The sequence below is a fragment of the Macaca thibetana genome, chromosome 18, assembly GCF_024542745.1.
Source record: "Macaca thibetana thibetana isolate TM-01 chromosome 18, ASM2454274v1, whole genome shotgun sequence".
Taxonomy (NCBI): Eukaryota; Metazoa; Chordata; class Mammalia; order Primates; family Cercopithecidae; genus Macaca; species Macaca thibetana.
Window position 1 is genome coordinate 55,357,220 of NC_065595.1, and position 25,324 is coordinate 55,382,543.

The following is a 25,324-nucleotide window of genomic DNA, read 5'->3' on the forward strand; positions in this document are numbered from 1 at the left end:
TTGTTCCCTGTAATTCTATTATGAGGAATGCATGGCAAACTTTGGATAGTATCTTTTTAGATTGTTCGAGCCACCATGGAACTGGAGCTGGCAATGCGGTGCAGTCTGATAATATCTCCTGCCTACAGTTTTCAAGGACAGTGGTTCGATTCAAATACAATTCTGATAAGTGGCAGGTTTTCGTGTCTTTAATGCCTTGACAAGGGCATCACTCTCAGGAGAGGGAGGTGAAACCGTTTGGACGAGGATTCCGTTCCTGCTCCTTTGTGCTGACACACTAAGATAATGGACAATTAAGAGAGCCTTCACTGCAGGTGCAAGTGTGGGGTTATCACTAATATAAAGGAGCCCATGGGGTCCTGGGGTATGAAGGAGAAGAGGGATGGGAATTTTTAAAGGGAGTATGAAACACACAGATGAGACGCCTAATAACTGTTCACATATTGCACTTTTACCTGTACTAATGGTGAGTGATTGGAGTGTTCAGTGTTCCTTGCTTTAACTTTTATTTTTTAATATCTGGTTCATTGCCTATGACACAAAGTAGTGCAGAAAACTCGTTCCAGTGCTGGCTTGCCTGTCGAGGGGGAGGGGAGCCCAGATAAGAGAGAGATTTGTTTTGTGGAATCTGTCTTTTAGACCAGCTTCCATGGGGTTTTAAATCTAGGATAGTGGTTGTCAACCCAGCCTGCACCCTCTGTGGGTCTTAACTCTCAGAGAGTCTGATTTAATTGGCCCGAGCATGGATCCAGTACGTAATTTTAAAAGCTCTTTGGATGATTCCAATGTGTACTCGGAATCAAGGGCCATCGTTGCTGAGTTTGTAACGGAAGATCAAGCTCTTCAACATTCAGGCTCCCTGGCAGATTGTGTGATGATTTAATAGATTCAATAACAGTGTCTGTGTTGCTGTTAGAGAAGATGCGTACTGCGTATGTTTCTAACAGCCCACTCGTGTTTATGTCGGTGTCGTGGGTAAGCATTCAGGTATATCTGGGAAAAAGTTCCTTGTCTCTTGACTACTGTTCCCCACTTTCCCCTACTCTCCTTTAGTTTCTGGGTTTTGTTGTTGTTGTTTTTCCTTATAGATATTTGAAGCTACCACTTCCTGTGATATCATGGATGAGTCACCTAGGAGTGGGGAGGAGTCTGATAAAGGCAGAAGTGCTTATGTGACGTCAGTGTCCAGCTCTGACCAGCAACTTTGTCCCTAGTCGTCTTACTCTGATGGGGGAGATGGGATGTTCTGTATGCATGGAAATTTGAGGGGCACTTCTGATACCACTTAGCACTAATAAAGGTGAGGCAGTCCAGAGTATTTCAAAACAGAGTGCAGAAGAAGTTAACTGATTTTCTTTTGACTTGAACTGTCATTTGTCTTTAACAGCCCTGAACGACAATAGAGTGCACTGCTTCTGATAAGTATGGGTTCTCCTCAGCCTGAAGAGATGTGTGTGATAAGATAAGATGGCTTGAAAAAAACAAGAGCTTGAGGGAAAGGGACAGGAGGAGAGGGAGAGAGAAAGTATGTTAACTGCTTTGACTGCAAAATACCCCCTGGTAGCCAGAGATAAGACACCTTGAGCTACTCAGAAGACCTTAAACAGGATGTAAATGAAGCCAATAAAAATCACTTGAGATCAAGCCCTCCTTCTCCTCCCCACTCCTATTTCCAGCTCTGACAGCAGAAGGCTTAATTTACTGTATGGCATACCACACTTACATTCTGAACCCCGGAAGTTGCGAGAAACCGATAGCCTGTTCAAAGAACAAAGATTTTCTAGAGAGGTCCAAACTTGAGGCATTTAATCAGCAATTCCAGCAGTGCCTCCCTGAGTGGAAAAAGAAAGTATTGCCGAATATAGGAAGCGCCCTTCCTCTTTTCTCACTCCTTACTCCAGATACTCGTTTACTTTGTAGTTTTGTGACAACCTTCTTTCTATGTTGAAATGGTTGGCAGGGTGAGCTGTCTTTGATAGTGTATTGATATTTCTCATCTAGCTAATGCAGCTTGAAAGTAATCATCAACAAAAGTTTAGCAGACAGATTTTTTCATGTGCACACTTGAAGCACGGCTGTCTACTCAGAACTATGTTTCCTAAGCATGTAACACCAGCCTTTATGTACTTGGAACTGTATAACTCTTCAAAAATGGTCACTCTCTTTTTCTGGAAATGTACAAGCTGCTGCCAACACTCTTACAGAGAGGAAGTTACTTGCTGGAGCTAATTGAGTATTTCACTGAAAAGATTTGAAATATGGAGTCCTACTCAAAGTGGGAGGGGGGCTGTTAAAGGATAGGAGGGCAAAGAATATAGTGATCTAATTTTCTTTCTGTAAAAGCCGCTTCTTGGAAGAACTGGGATTCAATTTGGTCATTGAATAAGGGCGAGAAAGCCCTCCATCATTGATGTTCCTTTACAGAGGAGCAAACACGGGAAAGGCACAGCCGAGTGCAGCAAACTTCAAGCAAGGACTTAGGTGATTCAGGGGAAAGAAAAGATTCTAAGGTGATTCTCAAGCTTGGGAATGCAGGTGAAGACTCAGGAAACTTGCTAACAAAAGGGGATTTCTGGGCCCCATCCTCAGAAGTTCAGAGTCGGGAGGCGTGGGGTGGAGTGCAGGTGTCTGCATTTTTAACAGGCAGTTCAAGCACTTGGTCTGCTGGTGGTTGGTGGATTAGACTGAGAAATGCTGCCCTGCATCATCTGGCTGTGGTAGAGGGTCAGCCCTTGGTTTGTTGTGTACAGCCAGGATAGCTGGAATGATAATTGAAGAAGGGTGGTTTAAGGGATAGGTGAGAAGGATCCTTCATTGGAATCAGTGGCAGGGAATATGTCCCTACAGGCAAGGGTGTGAGAGGAAAGTGAAGCTGACCACGGTGCCAGTTTGACTGTGCCTTTTCTTCTGCTCTAATTTGTCAAAACCTGATCCGACCATACCACCCCGCTCAAAGCAGAGGCTGGAAGAACAGGAGAGAGGCAAACAGACCCACTGTTAAGGAGATGTGTGTATACAGGATTTTTCTAGTCAATAGCCAGCAGTGAAATCAAATGAAGAAATTGACTGTCGTGACTTGTTAACAGAGAGTTATACGTTTGTAGAGTTGTTAGGCAATTTTGGTTTTCTTCTGTATATGTGTGAATACGTGCGTCAATTAGCATGAATTAGTTTAGTAATATGAAAAACAATGAATTTTTTTTAAAGAAAAACAATATTAAACATCATTTTAGGTTTATTCATTTCGCTGTAAAAACTCAACGTTTGAGTTGTTGTTGTTGTTGTTTTAGTGGAGGAGAGTTTGGGAAGGATGGACTTTGAGGGTTTTCTAATATGTAGAGCCAAGGTGCTTGCCTGGGCACTGGGCACTTGGGTGTGGGTTTCAGTGCCACTGTCAACTACTATTGTTAGTACAAGATTATAACATGTTACTCATCCTCGTTGACCTATTTGTTCATCTGTAAAATTAGCACTTTTTTTCCCCTAAAGGCCCACATTTCTCACAGGTCTTAAATCTTATGTTTCATATATACATGAAAAGTTAGGAATGACAGCCTTGACTTTCTTTTCTCTGTGTAGGCTTCAATCACATTCACTCATTTTCTTTCCTTTGATCCCTAAAGTCAGACCCAGAGGTATGCACAATCCATGCCAAACAACAGGTCATCTTAAGAGAAAAGAGCAGAGCTCAGATGTGGAAGGAAGCTTTGTAAAGATTTCAGAGACCAGCCCTTTGGTACAGACAGCATTGAGTCAGTGAAGATTCTAAAACTGTGCTGGTAGGTTTTATATCTTTGAATATTAGCAACGTGTCTCATTACTGTGGCCACACTGCCTTGGATTCTTTTCTTTTACATTATTTTGTTATTTTTAAAGTATCTTGGATGGAGGCAAAGTAAGATGCTAGTACACGGAGGTATCATGGGGTTTCTGAGGCCTGATTTTGTCACAGGTGTTGGAATATTTGCCAAGATGTATCATCTCAGATAGTATATGTGTTATTTATATATAGACACACATATATAATTTAATAAAAATATGATTATAGATATTAATCAGTAGACAGTAGCATCATAGAGTCTCCCCTTAGAGACATATTTCATTAAGACATGATTGTACAGATATTTAGTCCTATTAAGTGACAAATTACTATGATTAGCACTTTTGTAATGAGAGTTATCTAAAATATTTGAAAAACTACTTTGGCATAAATCACTTAGTCTATTCTGAACATTTAGTCAACTGTGGATAAAAGCATGTAAGCGTACACATGCAGTGTGCCACAATTTTAACTGTACTGGTTCCCATAAATAAATTACCAGGGCTGTTACCAAGAAAAAAATAATGAAATGAACTGGCTTGGATGTTATCATCATATTCATTCTAAGGTAGAGATTCTAGGGAAGAGAAAAATCAAACCAAAAGTGAAACATAAAACATAAAGGGCAAAGAGGGTACTTAGAAAGTCCTCAAATTGATAATTAGCCTTATTTTCAGAATGCTTCTTTTATATTTTGCTGAATTAGATACATTTAAAAACTCTATGAATACATGTACTTGATACCATATGACCTGTGTAGAGATATTTTGTCATACCCTAACTAAAGATTATTTTAAGAAAATAGCTTTGGCTTTCCAGTTTATATAGTACTTTTATAAACATTATCTCATTTGAAATAAAGGATTGTCTTACATCATTTGGATTACTTGGAATCCAATCTCATTTTTCCATTTCAGTTTTACCATGTAAGTGTTAATGTGAAAGGTAATAATTCTGTTGAAACACTATAAAAATTCTATTGTATAAGGCATATTAGTGATTGGCCCTACTGTAGACTCTTTCTTATGCGTGAAATCCCAAGAGAGTCCAACATCCCTGAGTTGCCTTTTAAAATTTTTTTTTGAGACGGAGTCTCGCTCTGTTGCCCAGGCTGGACTGCAGTGGTACGATCTCGGTTCACTGCAACCTCTGCCTGTTGGGTTCAAGCAATTCTCCTGCCTCAGCCTTCTGACTAGCTGGTACTACAGACGCATGCTGCCATGCCCGGCTAATTTTTTGTATTTTAGTAGAGATGAGGTTTCACCATGTTGCCCATGCTGGTCCCGAACTCCCGAGCTCAGGCAATCCGCTTGCCTCGGCCTCCCAAATTGCTGGGATTACAGGCATGAGCCACCACGCCCGGCCCCTCATCTCTGAATTCCTTAATACCACTGTAGCATATAACTTCCTCATTAAATGCATAAAACTGAGGAGCAGACAACAGATATTACTTTGAGTTGCAGCTGCTGGGTGGTTGGCTAGGTGTACTCACTAGCAATCTCAGTGGCTTTTTCACCCTAGCCCGACAACCTGTGTGAGTCAGTCTGTGCCTTAAAATTCAAAATGATTATTTGCCACAGACCTTAACAATTCCTATCATTTGTTAGACACATGAATGTCCAAATCAAGATCTAGTACTGAGGTCAGCTGTATTACAAAGGCATATGGATAACTGTAGTAATAGTTCCCCCCTAATCTTTGTAACAGCTTTTTCTGCATTAGCAAACCATATTTATCACTTTACTGCACAATGAACCCACAGGGGGTGCTAATTGTTCATTAATTAAATTTTAGCCTTTCAACACTTTTGTATTCTCCAGTGGCCTTGTCTGCAGTGAAGTATACAGTGTGGCCTTTTCAGGCTGCCGAAAATTCGTGTTGGCGTTACTGCTGCCATGGATATAATACAGGTGAAATTCAGCTCCAATAAATACCATTTGAGGACTGTTATAATTCCTGGTGACTGAAAGTTTTCCGGCCTTGGACCAAAGCCTACATGTTGGAAAAATAGTCAGTAAAGTCTAGTTTAACAAGACATAACATTCTGTTAGACCAGATGCTGCTTTGAAATAGAATTGGATTTCATTGTTTGAAAATTCTGGTGGTTTATGGCAGTTCTTCCAAAACCATTAACATGGTGGAATGAAGTTTCTAAGATCCATCATTCCCTAACGAAGCCATTTCCAGACTTACTTTCCTCAGTGGAAGAATCCCCTTTTACCTTCTGCTGCCCCAGTGAAGAAGTTAATTTAAAATCACTCGTGATTAACTTGGTAGCATTGAGAAATTTACTGAGTATTTTAAAAAAGTGTTGGTCATCCTTCAAAGCTTGATACATATATTTCACACTAGTGCAAAGGATTTCGAAGTGAAATAGAATTGGCCTCAAGGAATTTCTAAATAAGCCAAATAGTCACTTATAGAATGGTGCTGGCACTATGGAATGTGGCTTCTGGACTTGGAATGCAGGCCTTTTTGTTGTGTGGATCTTACAACACTAATGAATTAATCACAACTTGCCAGTGTGTGTAGCTATTAACAAATGAACTACTGCACATGGATTTTCAAGATATCTGTGAGTAGCATTCAGAAGATTTTTTTCTGGAATATTTTTGTTTGTTTATTTTTATTTATTGCTAATAAATATTGTTATTTAAAAAGAATGATAATATTGTTAATAAATTAATCCATATTAATTTAATAACGATAATATTATTTATTAGATTGTTATTTAAATGATATTGTTAAATAATTGTTCTTTATTTTTGTGTATTTTTATTTATAAACAGGAATGCCCTTTAAGTCATTAAAAATTTTTACAATCTCAATATGAAAACTGCAACAACTAAATTGCAGTTAATTTTGATTCCTTTCTGCTGTTCTCACATTTATGAGTTATCATTTATCACTTATCACTTACAGGTAACTTTGGCTTTCATAGTAGTAGTAATAATGTAATACATTTTTATATTTTAGCAGTACAGAAAACTCCTTCATATAATATCATGTTTGATTCTTATAATACTCATATGTTGAGGCAGCTGAAATTTTTCTGATATTATAGACAAGGAAATCAAAACTTCAAAAAATGTAGTTTCTAAAGTTCGTAAGCCAATATTAGACCTGAACACATAGTAGGTGCATAATAAATGTTGATTAAATCAATGAATTAAAGCAATGAAAAACAGCTTAAAATTCTTTGTGATATGAGGTCATATATAAACACAAGAGTACATAGTAACTAATAAATGCCTTCTAACTCAAAATAGTAGAGAGAAAAAAAAGAATGCAGACTCAGGAAATCCACTCTGGTGATGTCTGTCATTATGCAAGGAAAGACCAACATGTTAAACGGTTTAGAACACCCTCAGTCACAGCCCTGTAAACAGATGTGTAATACACAGTTGCCAATTATTGAACGCCAAGAGGTGGGTGCTTATCATTAGTTATATATATTTTTAAGTGAGCCAAAAGATAGAAAAAGAAAAGCAGTTCTCACCCCCCACATAATTGGAAACCACTTTTCCTTCTGTTTGGCTTCAGAAACACAATGTCTTGATTTCCGTGCGAGAGACGATGACTGTTCTTTAACTGGTTTCACGTCAGCTTTTTCCTCTGATTGGAGAGGTGGAGTTAAGTGTGAACTGCTTAAGAATGCACTGTTTTCTATTTAATTTGGCTGCAGAAGATGGAATTCATTGAGCTCCGTCTGTTCAAATGAACTTTAAGCAACAGCAAGCAAAACATTTGTACTTCTCTCTGCACACGCAATCGCAATGTGTCTGCTGAAAGAATGAATGTGAAGCCCAGGATTACCTAAGGAGAGCCATGGAGATGTGATAACAAGTCCTTATCTCTTTGTTGGCTCATCTGAAGTGTTAAAGTGTTGTTGGGGAAAAGCAAGCCTCTTTTTTACTAGGGAGTATTGAGGGCAAAAAAACCCCAAAAACCAAAAAACAAACAAGAAAACCCTCTAAGCTTGAGCGCTGATATCTGGAATTCATCTTAAGACTGTTAAAAAATGTGCACCACCAATTCCCGCTCCGCACAGCTGCTGTTATTAATGGGTGACCACCCTTTTTCCTCATAACCTAACTGTTAATTCATTTAATTGGTCCTTCTAGAACAGTTTGAAATATTACAGAATTTAAAAGCATCTGCGAATTATAAATAATTTTAAAGTTCACATTTCTCATTTGAACACCCAGTAAAGGGTATTCATTTTCAGGTAGTTAAATAAGTTATATGACAAAGGAGTGAATTTAATATGGAGCTGCTGATTTTTTTTTTTTAAGTAGCATCATAGTTATTAACGTTGCAGCTTTTCTAGAACTGTTGACATTTCTATGGAGAATGAAGGGAAGCAATTGCGTAATAATGCATAAGTGTTTTTTTTTTTTTTTTTTTTTTTTTTTTAGCATGACCTTATCTTTTAGCAATTTAAATCATTGCTTTAAAAATGTATTTTGTAATTTGGTTAGAGGATTTTAAATATGATGGTGTAAAATTGTTACTGTGTTGGCATTGAAGTAACATGATAAACACCCTTGTTACCTGTGTCTATTAAACATGCATTTCAAAATATTGTCCTCTTTAAGTACAGCCCGACTTCTCTTAGCGTTTGTGCACACCTGTGTATTTCCCCCAGGAGTTTCAGCTTATATTAAAGTGTCTCAGGTAGCTAATGACTGAAAAAGTACTGTGAATTCTATTTAGTAAGAAATTTCAGAACTGCTCCTATAACCTGCTGGCAGAAGTAAAGAATTACGTAAGGCAAGTGGGGGAAACCTGAAATTTTGTTTTGGTCTCAAGTCTTACCCCATTGTTTGATCCTCAAGAAAAAAAAATCTACTGAATGAACTTACCATGATGCTAAATAATGCAATGATTGTATTGCTCATGTTTTAAGGAGCAGAGAGGTGTAAACCACATTCTTGGCTTCAGAATTCCATGGGAAAACACTTGTACCAAGGTTACCTGCCTGTAGAGACCCAGTATTATATCCCGTGTTTGATAATTTAAGGCTTGGAACATAGTAAGCATGGATTTATGGTCCATTAACATTTAGATATCACCAACTGATTATCTTTTATTTTCTTGCTAGCTGCATATACAACTGTGAACGCTAAAGGCACTGTAGATTGCCATTGAGTCAGTCCTTAAAACTAATATTCCAGAGATTGCATTAAAGGAAAGAAAATATTAAAATATGTTTATACTATACTCATAGAAGCTTACACATGGAAACAGAAATACATGCAACACATATAAATCTTTTTGTTTACATATGCAGCTTTTCTTCCAGCCATGAAAAGGTGCCCTAGAAACATTCACTAATCTTTGTAACACCCCAGAGGGTAAGTAGCAAGAATTATTATCTTCATATTGCAGGTGAAATACCTAGGTAGGGGCAGATTAAATGACTTGGCCAGGTCACTCTCTAAGTCAGTTATGAAGCTAGAAATAAAACTCCAGACTCTTGACTTTTAGTTCTTACACAAGTACCAGACCCATCAGTATTTGTACTTCTTCTCCTCACTTGAAAAGTAACCATTGATATAAATCCTGTCCCTGTTAAGGAAATCTTGCTGTGTGGCACTAGCACACATGATACTGAGTCCCCGATGGGCAGTTAAGAGGGTACTCTGCTGTTGCAATGAACAAGCTCAGGTAGCAAAAGGATATTGTTAAGGCAATTTCTTGCAGACCAGGCCTTATGAAGAACATTATCAGAAGTTTCCATAACTTCAGAGAAAGTATTTTCATCTGCTTTCTTACATTAGTTTCTCTGGAATAATTTCAGATTGCCCCTAGTGTTGGAATCAATCTTCTGAAAGGCTTGGTCCCTGTCCTCAGGAAGTGTATGTCCTACACAAATTAAGACCTGCTTAATCATAAACAAAGTAAGCATTGACATTAGTCTAACCCTCCTGCACATATTCTCTTCCTGTCTCTTTGATCTTATTTTTTAATTTCTGGCTAATTTGATTAGTCTTGAACACCAGCGAGTGGCCAGAACCCTCAGCATTTCTCTTCCACAATGGCAGGCCGTAAACTGAGACTGTCAGACCCTCATTTGTGTGCTTGTCTGTCCATCAGCAGGGGCTGGGATCAAATCACGTCCAGTCTCTGCTTCCTCCTCCCCAGGTTGGCCCACACGAGGGGCTGATGGCTCACGTCACAAAGGTACTCTGTGTTCTGGTGCCTTTTTTCTATGGAATAACTCCTTCTAGTATGACTTCACTTTTCTGTTAGTGAGCACTTTCCCCCATAAATATGCCTGAACAGGTGTTAACTCTGCTGCTAACTGAGTTTCCAGCTGTCCTCCTCCAACACAGACCCAGCAAAATCTGTTGTTTCGTCCTTTTAGGCAGACTAGAGAAGCGCCGAGCCTGAGATGGAGGTCTTCCTTGCAGGATATGGCCGTTCTGCTGCCAGAAGATGGTCCGGAAAGCCTGGCTGGCTAACAAAGACAGGCCTTCAGCGGCTGGGTGTAGTTCCAGTTCTGCATCCCCTTTGGCAGAAACACAGAGGCTGCTGCAGTGTGGCCAGCCAGCGAAATTAGGAAATAAGGACCTCTTTTATTTACTCAGGCTGCTGAATCATGGGCATTCCTGTCTGCTTGGAGAAAAGTCAGGCGGCTTTACTTTCCACTGAAAGTCTCAGGAGTGTTGGAGACTTTCATCTCGGAGTGTTCACACACTTGTTTTAATGTGCTTTATGGAAATGATGAAACTCAGCAAGTACAGTTGCTGTAGAAAAACATCTGCACTAACCATGCACACACATTTGCATCTTTAAATAGACTTTTTAGGCCACGGAGCTGGTTTCCAGGAGCAAAGCTTTTTCGGCAGTAAGAGCTACAGCTCTCGGAGAGTCAGCTCAAGTGAAGTGACTGGTTTCAAAAATTAAAATTTAACATGGACATGTTAAGTATTTCACATTGAAATGCAGAAAACTTGCTATCACACAGAAAGACAGTCCCTGCAAGTAGCACTTAGTGCCGAGGGGAAAAAAAAGTTAAAGTTGATTCAGGAACCTGAATTGAAAGAATCCTCTACAGTTTCTTCCACGTGTAAAAAGAAATTGACATCGTTTAAACCTATATTCACCATTTAAGCATAGTTTGCGCTGTGGCTGCCAAAAAGCCTAAGTTAATGGGGATGAATAACTCTCTAAGACTTAGGTAGACCTCAGAGTATGTTGGCAGGGAGACCATCACCACAAAAGTCTTGGAGGAGTCTGATACCTGAAGAGCGTGGACCAACCCGCTGGGAGTAGTAAGTCCCTGTGTGTTCTTGGGAGAATACGATCCATTTACAGTGCTGGCAAATGAGAGTTTTACATTTTATATTTTAAAACAGAAATCAGCCTTTCAGGGAAACTTTATTTTTCTAAAAATATCATTCCTTGCTCAAACTCTTTTCTTCCGCTCGATCCCCAAGCCTCATGGCTTCTACAGAGGGTTTTGTGTAATTTCCTTTACAAAGACATGTAATGGGGACTGGAGAGAAGAAGGAAAAGGTTTCTAGCTCTCTTGAATCCTGGTTAAAACCTTGATCCTAACCTTCAGTTCACTTGACATGTCATTGAAATTTACAAGCTTAGGAGAACAGTTATATAATAGATATAGTCAGGCATGGACCACAGACAAGAAGCTGATTTAAGCATGGTGTTAGGGATTGCATAATTTGTATAATGGTCCAATGCTCTATAATTCCTTATGTATTTGTATAAAAATATATCATACCTGGACACAATCTGCAATTTAATAATAAATTCACTTGCTCAATTTTCAGGCTCAATAGTTACATCATTTTAGGCTAGATGCATTACAAATTCTGATTCAGTGTTTCCCCAAATCTATAAATGAGAAGATGTATTTGAAAATATTTTAAAAAAACGAAATAGCAGGATTTAAGCCTAAATGATAAATGTGAAATGTGGTAGATTTTACCTAGAATGTTGAGCACATTTAATAGATAGCCTTTTTTTTTTTTTTTTTTTTCCAGTTAGGGTAAATATTTGAAACCTTGATTTGTTTCAGGTATATTAGCATTAGGTGACAACACTTTTTTAAGGGGAAAACTAGATCATTATTGAGTTTTTTTGCTTTTAGTTAAAAAAATTTTTTTTGTATGTTGAGTGGTGAGTTGAGTTTATCTGCATATGTTCCTGGTGTATTCACTTTAAGTAGAAATCACATCCACATCCATCAGATCCTTTCTTATGCTGGAAACATGTTGGGTTATAGAGTCATATAAATGAGGATGCAAAATCGTGCGGTTTTCAACTTGTACGGCGACGCTTTGTTGCAGTGGGCAGGGATCCAGGAATGGTGTTTGGTTGTTTTCTCAGAGTGAGAGGGTTGCCATCTGGCATTGATAGTGAGATGGTGTTGTCATCAGTTTCTAGATGCAGGAAAGGAATGATCCTCATCTGTTTCCTGTGGATAAGGAAGAGGCTGACAATCTAGTAAAATCTTGTTACCTTAAAGAAAGCAGACATGGAATTCGTTTACATAATGCTTACCAGTTTCTACTTTTATGTTCATCATTTAGCTTGCTAGTGAACTTCAGCTTTGAAGAATTTAAAAACGCATTTGATCATACTCTAATTAAATACCATTAGAATATTCTAATAATGCTCTAATTGAGCCTCTTATTCTAACTGAAACACTATCCCCACCAGCTCCACTCCATGGTCTTTACTTGTATGTTTTTTTGAAAAATCGTGCTCCTTTGGAGAGTGAAAAGCTTTTAAAATTTCTTCTGATCGTGAATAATAGGTTGTGAAAAGCAAAAAAGAGGTTTCACAACCTGTTTTGAGATGGTCTCATTTTCCATTTGGATATCAAGAAGGCAACAGAAATAACAGCGCACATCTGCTAAGAAAATAGTTTTTCAAATCACCTAATAGAAGGTAACGTTCCTTTATGGATAACTTGCTAACTTTATATCTGGCTCTCAGTCTTGTTTGTCTTCTTTTTGTCACTCATAAATCTTTCAGCATTTACCATAATCATTTATCACTTTTCCTGTTTCCAGTTTTTCACAAGTTGCTTTGTCTCTGCTCACCTCAAAGTGCAGGTCCTGTTTAGCTAAGGAAGTTCAGGCTGCTGAAGCTTTTGCAAAAGGAAGATATGGTGGGCCACCTCTTGAACTTTCCAAACAAAATACACTATTAAAATCTGGCCCTTGTGAAACTCTCATTTTTTCTTGATCCTAGCTGATCCTAGCTACATGTAATATCTAGCAGTACCCTTCTAACATTTAATAATCCATTTTCTGGCCTATGGTATTCGAATTTCAGTTATTGAAGAAATCCTGGTTGTCTTTCATTACACAAGACATAATTATTATTGTGTTTTCTGTCTTCTTTCATGTGCTTACTTTTTAATATTTTTTTGCTGAAAGCAATAAGGTCTGTATCAATAAGAACCCCATAAAAGATTTTGGTCTTCAGAATTGCCTTTTTATATAAAAACAAGCAAAATGCAGAGGGAATTTTTTATTAAATATTAGACATCTGGGTTGACTGCATTAATTTTAAATCATTCCTGTAATATTTCCTCTTTTCATTTGGTTCTTCAGATGCTCACATAATATGCAAATCATTTTAGAATGAATACAAAAGAAACATTAAATATATTAAAATCTGCATTTTAATAAAATTGTCAATGTGTAATATATACCTTGCTTCTAAGGAAGAATGATAAAAAGTAATAAAAGGGTAATTTAGACATAGAACTATTTAATATCCTCTTATATTTTACAACTCAACAAAAAGTAAATGCAGAATAACTGCTTTGGGCTCAGATTTGAAAATGTCTCGCTCAAATATTCTCTCTTTCATTTCTTTTTTTTCTTGAAAGGTTCAAGAGGGTCCAACTCTGTGTGCTGGTTGAAATGGTATGGTAAACTCACTCTTGAATCTCAACATGTCAGATGAAATGTGTCATTGCTTCTTGTTGCAGATGGAGTGGATGTTGAAGATGATCCGACTTGCTCTTGGCCAGCTTCCTCACCTTCCAGCAAGGATCAGACTTCCCCTAGCCATGGAGAAGGTTGCGATTTTGGAGAGGAAGAAGGTGGCCCTGGGCTTCCATACCCATGTCAATTCTGTGACAAGTCGTTTAGCCGCCTCAGCTACCTAAAGCACCATGAGCAGAGTCACAGCGACAAACTGCCTTTCAAATGCACCTACTGCAGTAGGCTGTTCAAACACAAGCGCAGCCGAGATCGCCACATAAAACTCCACACCGGGGACAAGAAGTACCACTGCAGTGAATGTGATGCAGCGTTTTCCAGAAGTGATCACTTGAAGATCCACTTAAAGACTCACACTTCCAACAAGCCATATAAATGTGCCATTTGTCGCCGTGGGTTTCTGTCCTCTAGTTCCTTACACGGACACATGCAGGTTCACGAGAGGAACAAGGACGGCTCCCAGTCTGGTTCCAGGATGGAGGACTGGAAGATGAAGGACACTCAGAAGTGCAGTCAGTGTGAGGAAGGCTTTGACTTCCCAGAAGACCTCCAAAAACACATTGCAGAGTGCCACCCCGAATGCTCCCCAAACGAGGACCGAGCGGCCCTCCAGTGTGTCTACTGCCACGAGCTCTTCGTAGAGGAGACCTCCCTCATGAACCACATGGAGCAGGTGCATGGCGGGGAGAAGAAGAACTCATGCAGCATTTGTTCTGAGAGTTTCCACACAGTTGAGGAACTGTACAGCCACATGGACAGTCACCAGCAACCGGAGTCGTGCAATCACAGCAACAGCCCTTCCCTGGTCACGGTGGGCTACACCTCCGTGTCCAGTACGACTCCAGATTCCAACCTCTCAGTGGACAGCTCAACCATGGTGGAAGCTGCCCCGCCAATCCCAAAGAGTCGAGGGAGGAAGAGGGCCGCTCAGCAAACCCCTGACATGACTGGTCCCTCAAGTAAACAAGCAAAAGTTACCTACAGCTGTATTTACTGCAACAAGCAATTATTTTCAAGTCTTGCAGTTCTGCAGATTCACCTGAAAACTATGCACTTAGATAAGCCAGAACAGGCCCATATTTGTCAGTATTGCTTGGAGGTCCTGCCCTCACTCTATAACCTAAATGAACATCTTAAGCAAGTGCATGAAGCTCAGGACCCAGGTCTGATTGTTTCTGCCATGCCTGCCATTGTCTACCAGTGTAACTTCTGTTCCGAAGTTGTCAACGACCTCAACACTCTTCAGGAACACATCCGATGTTCTCATGGATTTGCAAACCCCGCAGCTAAAGATAGTAATGCATTCTTTTGTCCCCATTGCTATATGGGTTTTCTCACTGACTCTTCCCTCGAAGAGCATATTAGACAGGTTCATTGTGACCTCAGTGGCTCCCGATTTGGGTCTCCAGTGCTTGGGACTCCCAAAGAACCAGTAGTAGAAGTCTATTCTTGTTCCTATTGTACTAATTCACCAATATTCAACAGCGTTCTTAAGCTGAACAAACATATCAAAGAGAATCATAAAAACATTCCCTTGGCCCTGAATTATATCCACAATGGGAAGAAATCCAGGGCCTTAAGCCCCCTATCTCCTGTGGCCATAGAGCAGACATCTCTTAAGATGATGCAGGCAGTAGGAGGTGCACCTGCACGTCCAGCTGGAGAATATATCTGTAATCAGTGTGGTGCTAAGTACACATCCCTAGACAGCTTTCAGACTCACCTAAAAACTCATCTCGACACTGTGCTTCCAAAATTGACCTGTCCTCAGTGCAACAAGGAATTCCCCAACCAAGAATCCTTGCTGAAGCATGTTACCATTCACTTTATGATCACCTCAACGTATTACATCTGTGAAAGTTGTGACAAGCAATTCACATCAGTGGATGACCTTCAGAAACACCTGCTGGACATGCACACCTTTGTCTTCTTTCGCTGCACCCTCTGTCAGGAAGTTTTTGACTCAAAAGTCTCCATTCAGCTCCACTTGGCTGTGAAGCACAGTAACGAAAAGAAAGTCTATAGGTGCACATCTTGCAACTGGGACTTCCGCAATGAGACTGACTTGCAGCTCCATGTGAAACACAACCACCTGGAAAACCAAGGGAAAGTGCATAAGTGCATTTTCTGCGGTGAGTCCTTTGGCACCGAGGTGGAGCTGCAATGCCACATCACCACTCACAGTAAGAAGTACAACTGCAAGTTCTGTAGCAAAGCCTTCCATGCGATCATTTTGTTAGAAAAACACTTGCGAGAAAAACATTGTGTGTTCGAAACCAAGACACCCAACTGTGGAACAAATGGAGCTTCTGAGCAAGTGCAGAAAGAGGAAGTGGAGCTGCAGACTTTGCTGACCAACAGCCAGGAGTCCCACAACAGTCACGATGGGAGCGAAGAAGACGTCGACACCTCTGAGCCTATGTACGGCTGCGACATTTGTGGGGCAGCCTACACTATGGAAACTTTGCTGCAGAATCACCAGCTCCGAGACCACAACATCAGACCTGGAGAAAGTGCCATCGTGAAAAAGAAAGCTGAGCTCATTAAAGGGAATTACAAGTGCAACGTGTGCTCTCGAACCTTCTTCTCCGAAAATGGCCTCCGTGAACATATGCAGACCCACCTAGGCCCTGTCAAACACTACATGTGCCCTATTTGCGGAGAGCGGTTTCCCTCCCTTTTAACTCTTACTGAACACAAAGTCACGCATAGTAAGAGTCTCGATACTGGAAACTGCCGGATTTGCAAGATGCCTCTCCAGAGTGAAGAGGAGTTTTTAGAGCATTGCCAAATGCACCCTGACTTGAGGAATTCCCTGACGGGCTTTCGCTGCGTGGTGTGCATGCAGACAGTGACCTCCACCTTGGAACTCAAAATCCATGGGACATTCCACATGCAAAAGACAGGGAATGGGTCTGCAGTTCAGACCACAGGGCGTGGCCAGCACGTCCAAAAACTGTACAAGTGCGCATCTTGCCTCAAAGAATTCCGTTCCAAGCAAGATCTGGTGAAACTTGACATCAATGGCCTGCCATATGGTCTGTGTGCTGGCTGCGTGAATCTCAGTAAGAGCGCCAGCCCAGGCATTAACGTCCCTCCCGGCACGAATAGACCAGGCTTGGGCCAGAATGAGAATCTGAGTGCCATCGAGGGGAAAGGCAAGGTGGGGGGACTGAAGACGCGCTGCTCTAGCTGCAACGTTAAGTTTGAGTCTGAAAGTGAACTCCAGAACCACATCCAAACCGTCCACCGAGAGCTTGTGCCAGACAGCAACAGCACACAGTTGAAAACGCCCCAAGTATCACCAATGCCCAGAATCAGTCCCTCCCAGTCGGATGAGGTAACTCGCCTTTTTTAATGTTTGCTATTTAACCTCCTCAAGAAATGGTCCCTACTTTATGTTTACACTCTCCACAGCTTTATTTATTGTCATGGGCCAAAAGATGCTTAGATTGAAATGCAATGGTGTTTTTCCCCCATAGCCATTAGCTAGCAATTACTTGCTTCTTGATAAGCAGCATTTTGGCTTGAATGGTGCAAAATAGGACTAATTCCAGTCTCCCTAGGATATTGTCTTCTCTATGACTGAAGAGACCAGCGCTCATGCCAACACTACTGAGATCTGGAATCTCAGCATAGCTTCACCGTGAGTTGAAATCCCCAGCTATGACTTGTGTGTATGGCAGAGAGATAATGACACAAAAGTAAGATGCTATGAGCCAACATGCTGGCTTAGAGTAAATTAAAAAGAATATATATATTTGGGTATAACAAATTGGGTCGAGGTGGCTTTTTAATACCATGTTGTCAACACTCACTGTTTCTCTTTGTCTTCTGGGCAGTGAGGAAAATACTTCCTCACAACAGGATTTTTAAAAAGCCCCTACCCTACATTTATTAAGCACCACATGCCCATTATTCTGTTTAAAGACACTGTGCCTGAGTTTGAGATCTACCCTCTGGGTGTCAAAATTAATATTTGTGGGTTTTTTTTCTCCTTAGTTTCAGAGTAGTTTTCTGCTTTCTTTGCCACGATGACAAGAAACAAGTTCATTTACAATGAAATCATTTCATAAGTCACCATTTCTTAGAAGCTGAGCAGAGGATGGCTCATTGTAATATTTCTTTATACTTTATCACCTGGTTTCTAATAGCTCTTTCCACTTCCCTACCTGCCCCTATCTGGAGCTCCATCCAAATGAAAACCCCAGGGAGATCCTTCTCCCTTCAGTTTGGGGTTAGTGCATTTCCCTTATCTTGTCTCTGCACTCACACCCTGGTGGAGGCCCCCCTGTGGCTCCCTGCAGATAGCCATCAGTCAGCTGGCAGGGGAGAGCTGAGAAGACTGAGACAGAGCCTGGCCTCACCAAATGTGGCATCTGTGTGGCAGGCAAACTCCCAAACTTTGAAGCCACTTTCCCCCTTCTCCCCTGCCCAAATAAGTCTACACTTTTCACTCATTTAAATACATGAAATCCTTTCAAACTGCTGAGGACAGCTGGAAGAACGTAGCTTTGATGATGGCTCATAGCTCATGGGTTGGATCAAATTGTTTCTTTTGAAACAAATATTAGTAGTTAAAAGCATATGAAATGAGGGTTTTCCAAGTTTTTACTTTGAAATTTTTTAAACTATAGAAAAGTTAAAGGACCACCACAGCGAACACGTATGTGTGCCTGTGTTTGGGTATCCCAGATCCTCCAGATAAGAATGTTTTGTTGCGTTTTCTCTCTCTCTGCACCCCTTTTTAAAATCAACTTGAGCCACATGAAAGAAGGTTGCAGGTATCATGCCATCTCCTAAGAATAAGTGTATTTTTTTTTTGTTCAATTATGACATCATTAGCTAAAGCAATTCACTAAATTAAAAAAGGAAATTAAGTAATCCCATAATACCGTCTGTAAGAGGTTCATATTTAAATTTTCTCCGTTGTCCCCAAAATGTCTCATGTTTTTAAATGTTTGTGAATGAGAATTCTTAAAACATTAAGGCAGAAAATTACTCTTCTCCTTTGTTTTTATTTTGTAATGCTTAACATATGCCTACAAGAGATTGATATTCATGTTTAATTTACAAAGCGTATAAAGGTGATTTTAAATGACTGCATTAGTCTGTGTGTCTGTGTGTGTGTTTGTGGTGTTGGCTTGTGCATTTTAAATGCAGCATAGCTGGATTCTCTTGTTTCTTAGTAGATTGTTTATGAAAGGGCATATGCCTGTGTCTTCTTATCTGTTCATGGTTTGTTTTTTCTGATATTTATAAATTGGTATATATTGTAATAGCGTCTAAGAGGAAATATTTCAGAAACAAATGAGGATATAAAAATAGTATTTACACATTAAGTTGGTTAGAGTTACTCGATGAGAATTTATCATTAAGGCTCGAATGACACCTAAAATCTTAGTGATATTTAGAAAGCCTATCTTTATCCTGCACTTACATAAGATAATACTTCAAATATTTTAAAAAATACTTTAAGTTTTACAATTGCATTTTTAAAGCACCTAATGACTAAGGGTCAAAAATGACTATACAGTCGAGTACCTCCCTATGAAACCTGATTAATAAGAGCCTAGAGTGATATGCTTAATTGACGAGATATTAGGATTTAGTTTCAAATATTTCTTTGTGCCTCAGAAGTTCACTATTTGTTCAACATTTTAATCATCATTACTATCACCATTTTTAAACTCATACTATTTGTTATAAAATTTTATGTGATACCTTCTACAATTAAAAATGTACCATATTATTTAGACTAATATAGAAAATTAAAGGTACAAAAAGTTCTACAAAAAGAAGCCTAAAAATAATGTGTCAGCAAGAAAAATACAAAATAAATACTCATTTGTTCACATTCTTTGTTAGCCAAGTTAAATTACTATAAGTTCTCATTTTGAGGAGTTTGTGCATTTTTTCCAGATTAGGTAAAATGAAATGTTATTATATAAGTCTTTGTCAAAAGACCGGTATATCATATAGGAATAAATTTTATCACAAAAAGAAATGTGACATATATGTCTATTGACTTAGATGCCCTGGGTAGGAATTGAAGGACTTAGCAACATAGGTGGTATTCTCATCTCTTTTTCTTGCTGAGGCTTGAGACTCCAGAACTGAAAAGAAAATCACAGGAGATAATAAAATCTGGATACACAGGTGTGGTCAAGAACAAGGTTAGATTTTTCTGGACCATGACTTAGAATCACATAGAATATTGGTAAACATTTATATACATCTTTCAAAGACTAAAAAGAATATTATTTGATTGAGACTAGGATACGTAATTAAAAGGGATTTAAACTTAAATATAAATCTGGGAAGGATAAGTACTGTATAAAACCCTGCAATCCAAAAAATGGATGAAAGACAAGGCATGCAACACTAAAAGAAGGATAATAGTTGGTAGCCATTATGTAATGGAGAGATTTGAAATTGAAGACAGATCTGAGTTTGAATCCCGTTTCTTTTGCCTAATGCTTTCTGAATTTGTGAAAAATGTTTTCTTTTTATTATTATTATTATTATTATACTTTAAGTTCTAGGGTACATGTGCATAACGTGCAGGTTTGTCACATATGTATACTTGTGCCATGTTGGTGTGCTGCACCCATCAACTCGTCAGCACCCATCAACTCGTCCTTTACATCAGGTATAACTCCCAGTGCCATCCCTCCCCCCTCCCCCCTCCCCATAATAGGCCCCGGTGTGTGATGTTCTCCTTCCCGAGTCCAAATGATCTCATTGTTCAGTTCCCACCTATGAGTGAGAACATGCGGTGTTTGGTTTTCTGTTCTTGAGATAGTTTGAAAAATGTTTTCTTTGTGCTAGAATCCTCAGATTATTAATCTAAATTTGCAATGAAGATTTTGTTTTGAATAAAATATTTTAAGAACCTATTCATTTTTCTTTGCTCCTCAAAGGTTGAGTGTGATACAAATTTACACATAACCTACAATAAATGATTCCAGAGATGGTAAGATTAATTGGGGACCGGAAGAACACTGGCCCTCTAGCTTTTTCCACACATGAAGCACCTTGCAGTTATTGACATTTACTATATGTTGAATAAATGTTGATTCTTCTGGAGTTCCTGGGCATTGTCTACTCAGGGGATGCGCCATCTGGACCTCAGAATGTTGTCTCATAAGTTCTACAGTAGATTTTGGAAACACATATTCTTCTGCCTCCTTTTTCTGGTGTGCTTCATAGTCAAGTTTCTCTGAGCAACTATTTACTCACATTTCAATTCACACTGTCCCCAGCAGTCCTTTGAAATTGCTCTTGCCAGCATTACCATTATCCTCATGATCTCCATGTTGTGAGATGTGCATAGGGTGCCACAGAATCAAAACGGAAGGAACAGTGTAGACCATCTGACTCAGCCACTTTATTTTACAGACAAGGAAACAGGGCCCGGTAAATAGAGAATTGTCTAAGATTGCACAGCCAGTAAGTGGTAGGCAAGGGGTAAGAGTCCAGGTCCTAACTCTAGGTTCAGGGTTGTCTTTCCACAATCGCATGGCACTTTCCTCTAGCTGCAGTTGAATCCCCGTCTTTTCTACAGCATCCTCTCGGTACTCCTGTCTTCTTTCTCTTCTCCTTCAGTTACCTCACCCATTGCACAGGATCTTCTGCGTATTTGTCACTTTATTGCAACTGACCCCAAGGGCTCTTCTGGCCTGATTGACCAATGCAATGTACTTAGAGGGAAAAAAAGATAGTGTATGTTAGTTATTATTGTCTCTAAGCACTTGTCACTGTTGGCCAGTCCACTTTTATGGGACCTCTGTCTTCCTGACTTCCTGGTTGCCTCTGTGAACGCCCTGTGGCCTCTCCTTCTTTTGCTAGCCCCTTCCTGTAGGTTTGTTTCCCTTCATTGCTCTCACTCTGCATATCCCCTCCATGGGGATTCACTCCCAGAGCTTGAACAACCGCCTTTTACTGACTGCTCTCCAAATAGTGTCTCCAAGGGACAGGAGGGGACTTTTGGAGGCTAATGGGAACACTCTTTATCTTGATGCCTGTGGTGGTTACGTGACTGTATGCATTTATCAGTACTCACCAGATTTAAAATTGGTTTATTATTATTATTATTATTATTTTTTTTTTTTTTTTTTGAGACGGAGTCTCACTCTGTCGCCCAGGCTGGAGTGCAGTGGCCGGATCACAGCTCACTGCGAACTCCGCCTCCCGGGTTTACGCCATTTTCCTGCCTCAGCCTCCCAAGTAGCTGGGACCACAGATGACCGCCACCTTGCCTGGCTAGTTTTTTGTATTTTTTAGTAGAGACAGGGTTTCACTGTGTTAGCCAGGATGGTCTCAATCTCCTGACCTCGTGATCCGCCCGTCTCAGCCTCCCAAAGTGCTGGGATTACAGGCTTGATAAAATTGGTTTATTATTTTTATGGGGATTTTATGGGGATTACACCTCAATGAAGCTAATTTTATTTTATTTTATTATTTATTTGTTTGAGACAGGGTCTCACTCTATCATCTAGGCTGTAGTGCAGTGGTCCGACCATGGCTCACTGCAGCCTCGACCTCCCAGGCTCAGGTGATCTTCCTACCTCAGCCTCCTGGGTAGCTGGGACTACAGGCTCATGCCACCACGCCTGGCTAATTTTTTGTATTTTTTGTAGAGACAAGCTTGCCTTGAGGAGTCCAAGATCAGTTTGTCATGTTGCCTAAGCTGTTCTTGAGCTCCTGGGCTCAAGCAATCCACCTGCCTCAGCCTCCCAAAGTGCTGGGATTACAGATGTGAGCCACTGTGCCCAGGCTGAAGCTAATTTTAAAAAGTAATGATATCTCCAACTCACTTCTTTGCACTGAGCTTCAGACTCATATAAACAGCTGCCTGCTACACGTCTCCACTCACATGTTCCCTTGAACTTCAAACTCAGTGGGTCCCAAATTGAGCTCAGCACCTTTCCTCTAAACCTGCATTTTTTTCTTGTGTTTTCTATTTCACCTATAGATCCATTGATCTTCTCAGTCACTTCCTTTCTACTCCGCATCGTTTGGTCATCAGGCCATCTTGACTGCAGCTCATGAGTACAGTTGACTCTTGAACATTCCTGGAAATAGAGGCACTGACCCCTCACTCGGTCAAAAATCTGCATATAACTTTGACTTCCTCCAAAGTTAACTACTAATAGCCTACTTCCTGATAACATAAACAGTCAGTTAACACATACTTTGTTAGTTATATGTCTTGCATACTGTATTCTTACAATAAAGTAAACCAGAGAAAAGAAAATACTATAAAGAAAGTCATAAGGAACAGAAAATCTGTTCATTAAGTGGAAGTGGAACATCATTAAGGCCTTCATCTTCATTGTCTTCACGTTGCGTAGGCTGCGGAAGAGGAAGAAGAGAGTTTGGTCTTGCTGTTTTAGGGGTGGCAGAGGCAGAAAACATACATATACGTGGACCCACGCAGTTCAAACCTGTGTTCTTTGAGTGTCAGCTATTTTTCTTTTCTTTTTTTTGAGATGGAATGTCACTCTTGTTGCCCAGGCTGGAGTGCAATGGTGTGATCTTGGCTCACCGCAACCTCCGCCTCTCAGGTTCAAGTGATTCTCCTGCCTCACCTTCCTGAGTAGCTGGGATTACAGGCATGCACCACCATGCTTGGCCAATTTTTTTTTTTTTTTTTGCATTTTTAGTAGAGATGGGTTTTTTTTTCTCTGAGACAGGGTTTCACTCTGTGGCCCAGGCTTTAGTACAGTGGTGGGATCATGGCTCACTGCAGCCTCAACCTCCTGAGCAATCCTCCTGGCTCAGCCTTCTGAGTAGCTGGAACTATACAGGTATGCACCACATGTCCAGCTAATGTTTTTTTTTTTTTTTTTAGTGGGCTCGAGGTCTCATTATGTTGGCCAGGCTGGGCTCAAGTGATTCTCATGCCTTGGTCTCCCAAAGTGCTGGGATTACAGACATGAGTCACTGCACCCAGCCAACTGTTTTTCTTGAATCAACTCCTCCCACCATCACCTTACCACATTTTAAGTTCAATCTCTGATCCTCTTTTCCTAAACAACTGAAGCAGCCTCATTTTGTCTTTCTGACTTGAGTCTCATCATTTTCAAATCCATCTCCACACCACTGCCAGAACCATCCATCTAAAACACAAATCTGTCTAGCATGTCCCTTCCTATTTGGAGCATTGTTAGTGTTCTGGACCTCCATCCCCATAGGATGATATAATAATCCTTTTATTGTAAAATACAGGACCCTTCAGGTTTCGGCTTCCCCTTCTTTTCCCTGCCCTCTCCTTGTTCTATAATGGGAAGCACTTTAATTAACCACACATAGCATATTGCCTCTGTGTCTTACTGAGGCTGTCCTGTTCCTTCTCCCCGAATAACCTCTCTCCTCTTGACTGTCTTGCACCTTGCAGAAGGCTGTCCAGCTTATCCCTTCTTTGGAGATCAACTGTTCTAGAAGGCTGCCTATGAGCCTGACTCTCCATCCCAAGCATCTCCCTATCCCCTCAATGCCCTGTGCAGATAATATGGAGTAAATATCCTGTGAAAATTGTTACACTGCTTTATGATTATCTATTACATTGTCTTTTCCTCTGATTAATTTCCTGGGGCAAGAACTTACTCAGTCTCATATTTTTGGTACCTCTGACAGTGCCAGGCCCATATTAGGCAAATGCCTCAATGCATGGGTGTCATGCCGGGGAGCTTAAATGTGCCTGGTGGCCCTCCCAAAATATCTTCTTATTTTTGCAGGACAAATGACCACCTAGATTTTTCATCCAGGAAACCTTTGTCTGAAGTGTCATATGTATACACTAGACTCCTGGTTTTCTCTCCTGAAACGTTTGCCTCTTCCAGACTGCCATTGTTTTAGTAAAAGGAACCACTCTACATCCAATTACTCAAGCAAGAAACCTGTGAATCATTCCTGATTCCTCTTTTCCTCTCATTCTCCATGTTCAATCCTTCAGTGAATACTGTCGATTCCACCTCCAATAAGTATCTTCAAATATCTCATCCACTTCTGTATACCTCCAAAGCCATAATGTTCGTCTAGGCTGCAATTGTTTCTCTTCTGGATACCACAGTAGCTTCCTAACAGATCCTGTCCTTCATCTTCTGCCTGTTTCCAGTGCATTCTTCATGCTGCAGTTGGAAGCGTAGACTTGTAAATTAAATGAAGCCACTGAAAATTTTTTTGTGGCTTCCAACTTTCTCAAATGAACCCCAGTGCCTCACCTGCTTACAAGTCATGGGCTCTCTGGCTGTGGCAGGCTGTTCTCACTTCCTTCTAGTGACTCTTCCTTCTTGACTCTGCCCAGGTTCTGAACACGTGCTGCTTCCCTACTTTATCACCTGAGCTGCTCTTCCCAAGCAGCCTATCTGTTCTGCTGGCTCTTTCTCATCTGTCAGGTGGGCCTTCCTGAAAACCTTATCAAAGGTGGTCTCCCCCTTAGGATTTTCTTTTAAAAATGTCATTATTTGTTCACTTGGCCAGGCATGATGCCTCATGCCTATAATCCCAG

At 40.3% G+C, this 25,324-nt stretch overlaps 1 protein-coding gene across 3 annotated transcripts in view; it reads left to right on the forward strand.

Annotated features, from left to right (window-relative positions):
- Positions 1-25,324, forward strand: part of ZNF521 (zinc finger protein 521) — a 292,034-nt gene that overhangs the window by 110,798 nt on the left and 155,912 nt on the right. For all 3 annotated transcript variants that reach the window (XM_050767943.1, XM_050767941.1, XM_050767942.1), the window contains one exon: positions 13,797-17,149. In XM_050767943.1, the coding sequence (XP_050623900.1) occupies positions 14,237-17,149 (2,913 nt within the window). In that variant the 5' untranslated portion in view covers positions 13,797-14,236. The remainder of the gene's footprint in view (positions 1-13,796; positions 17,150-25,324) is intronic.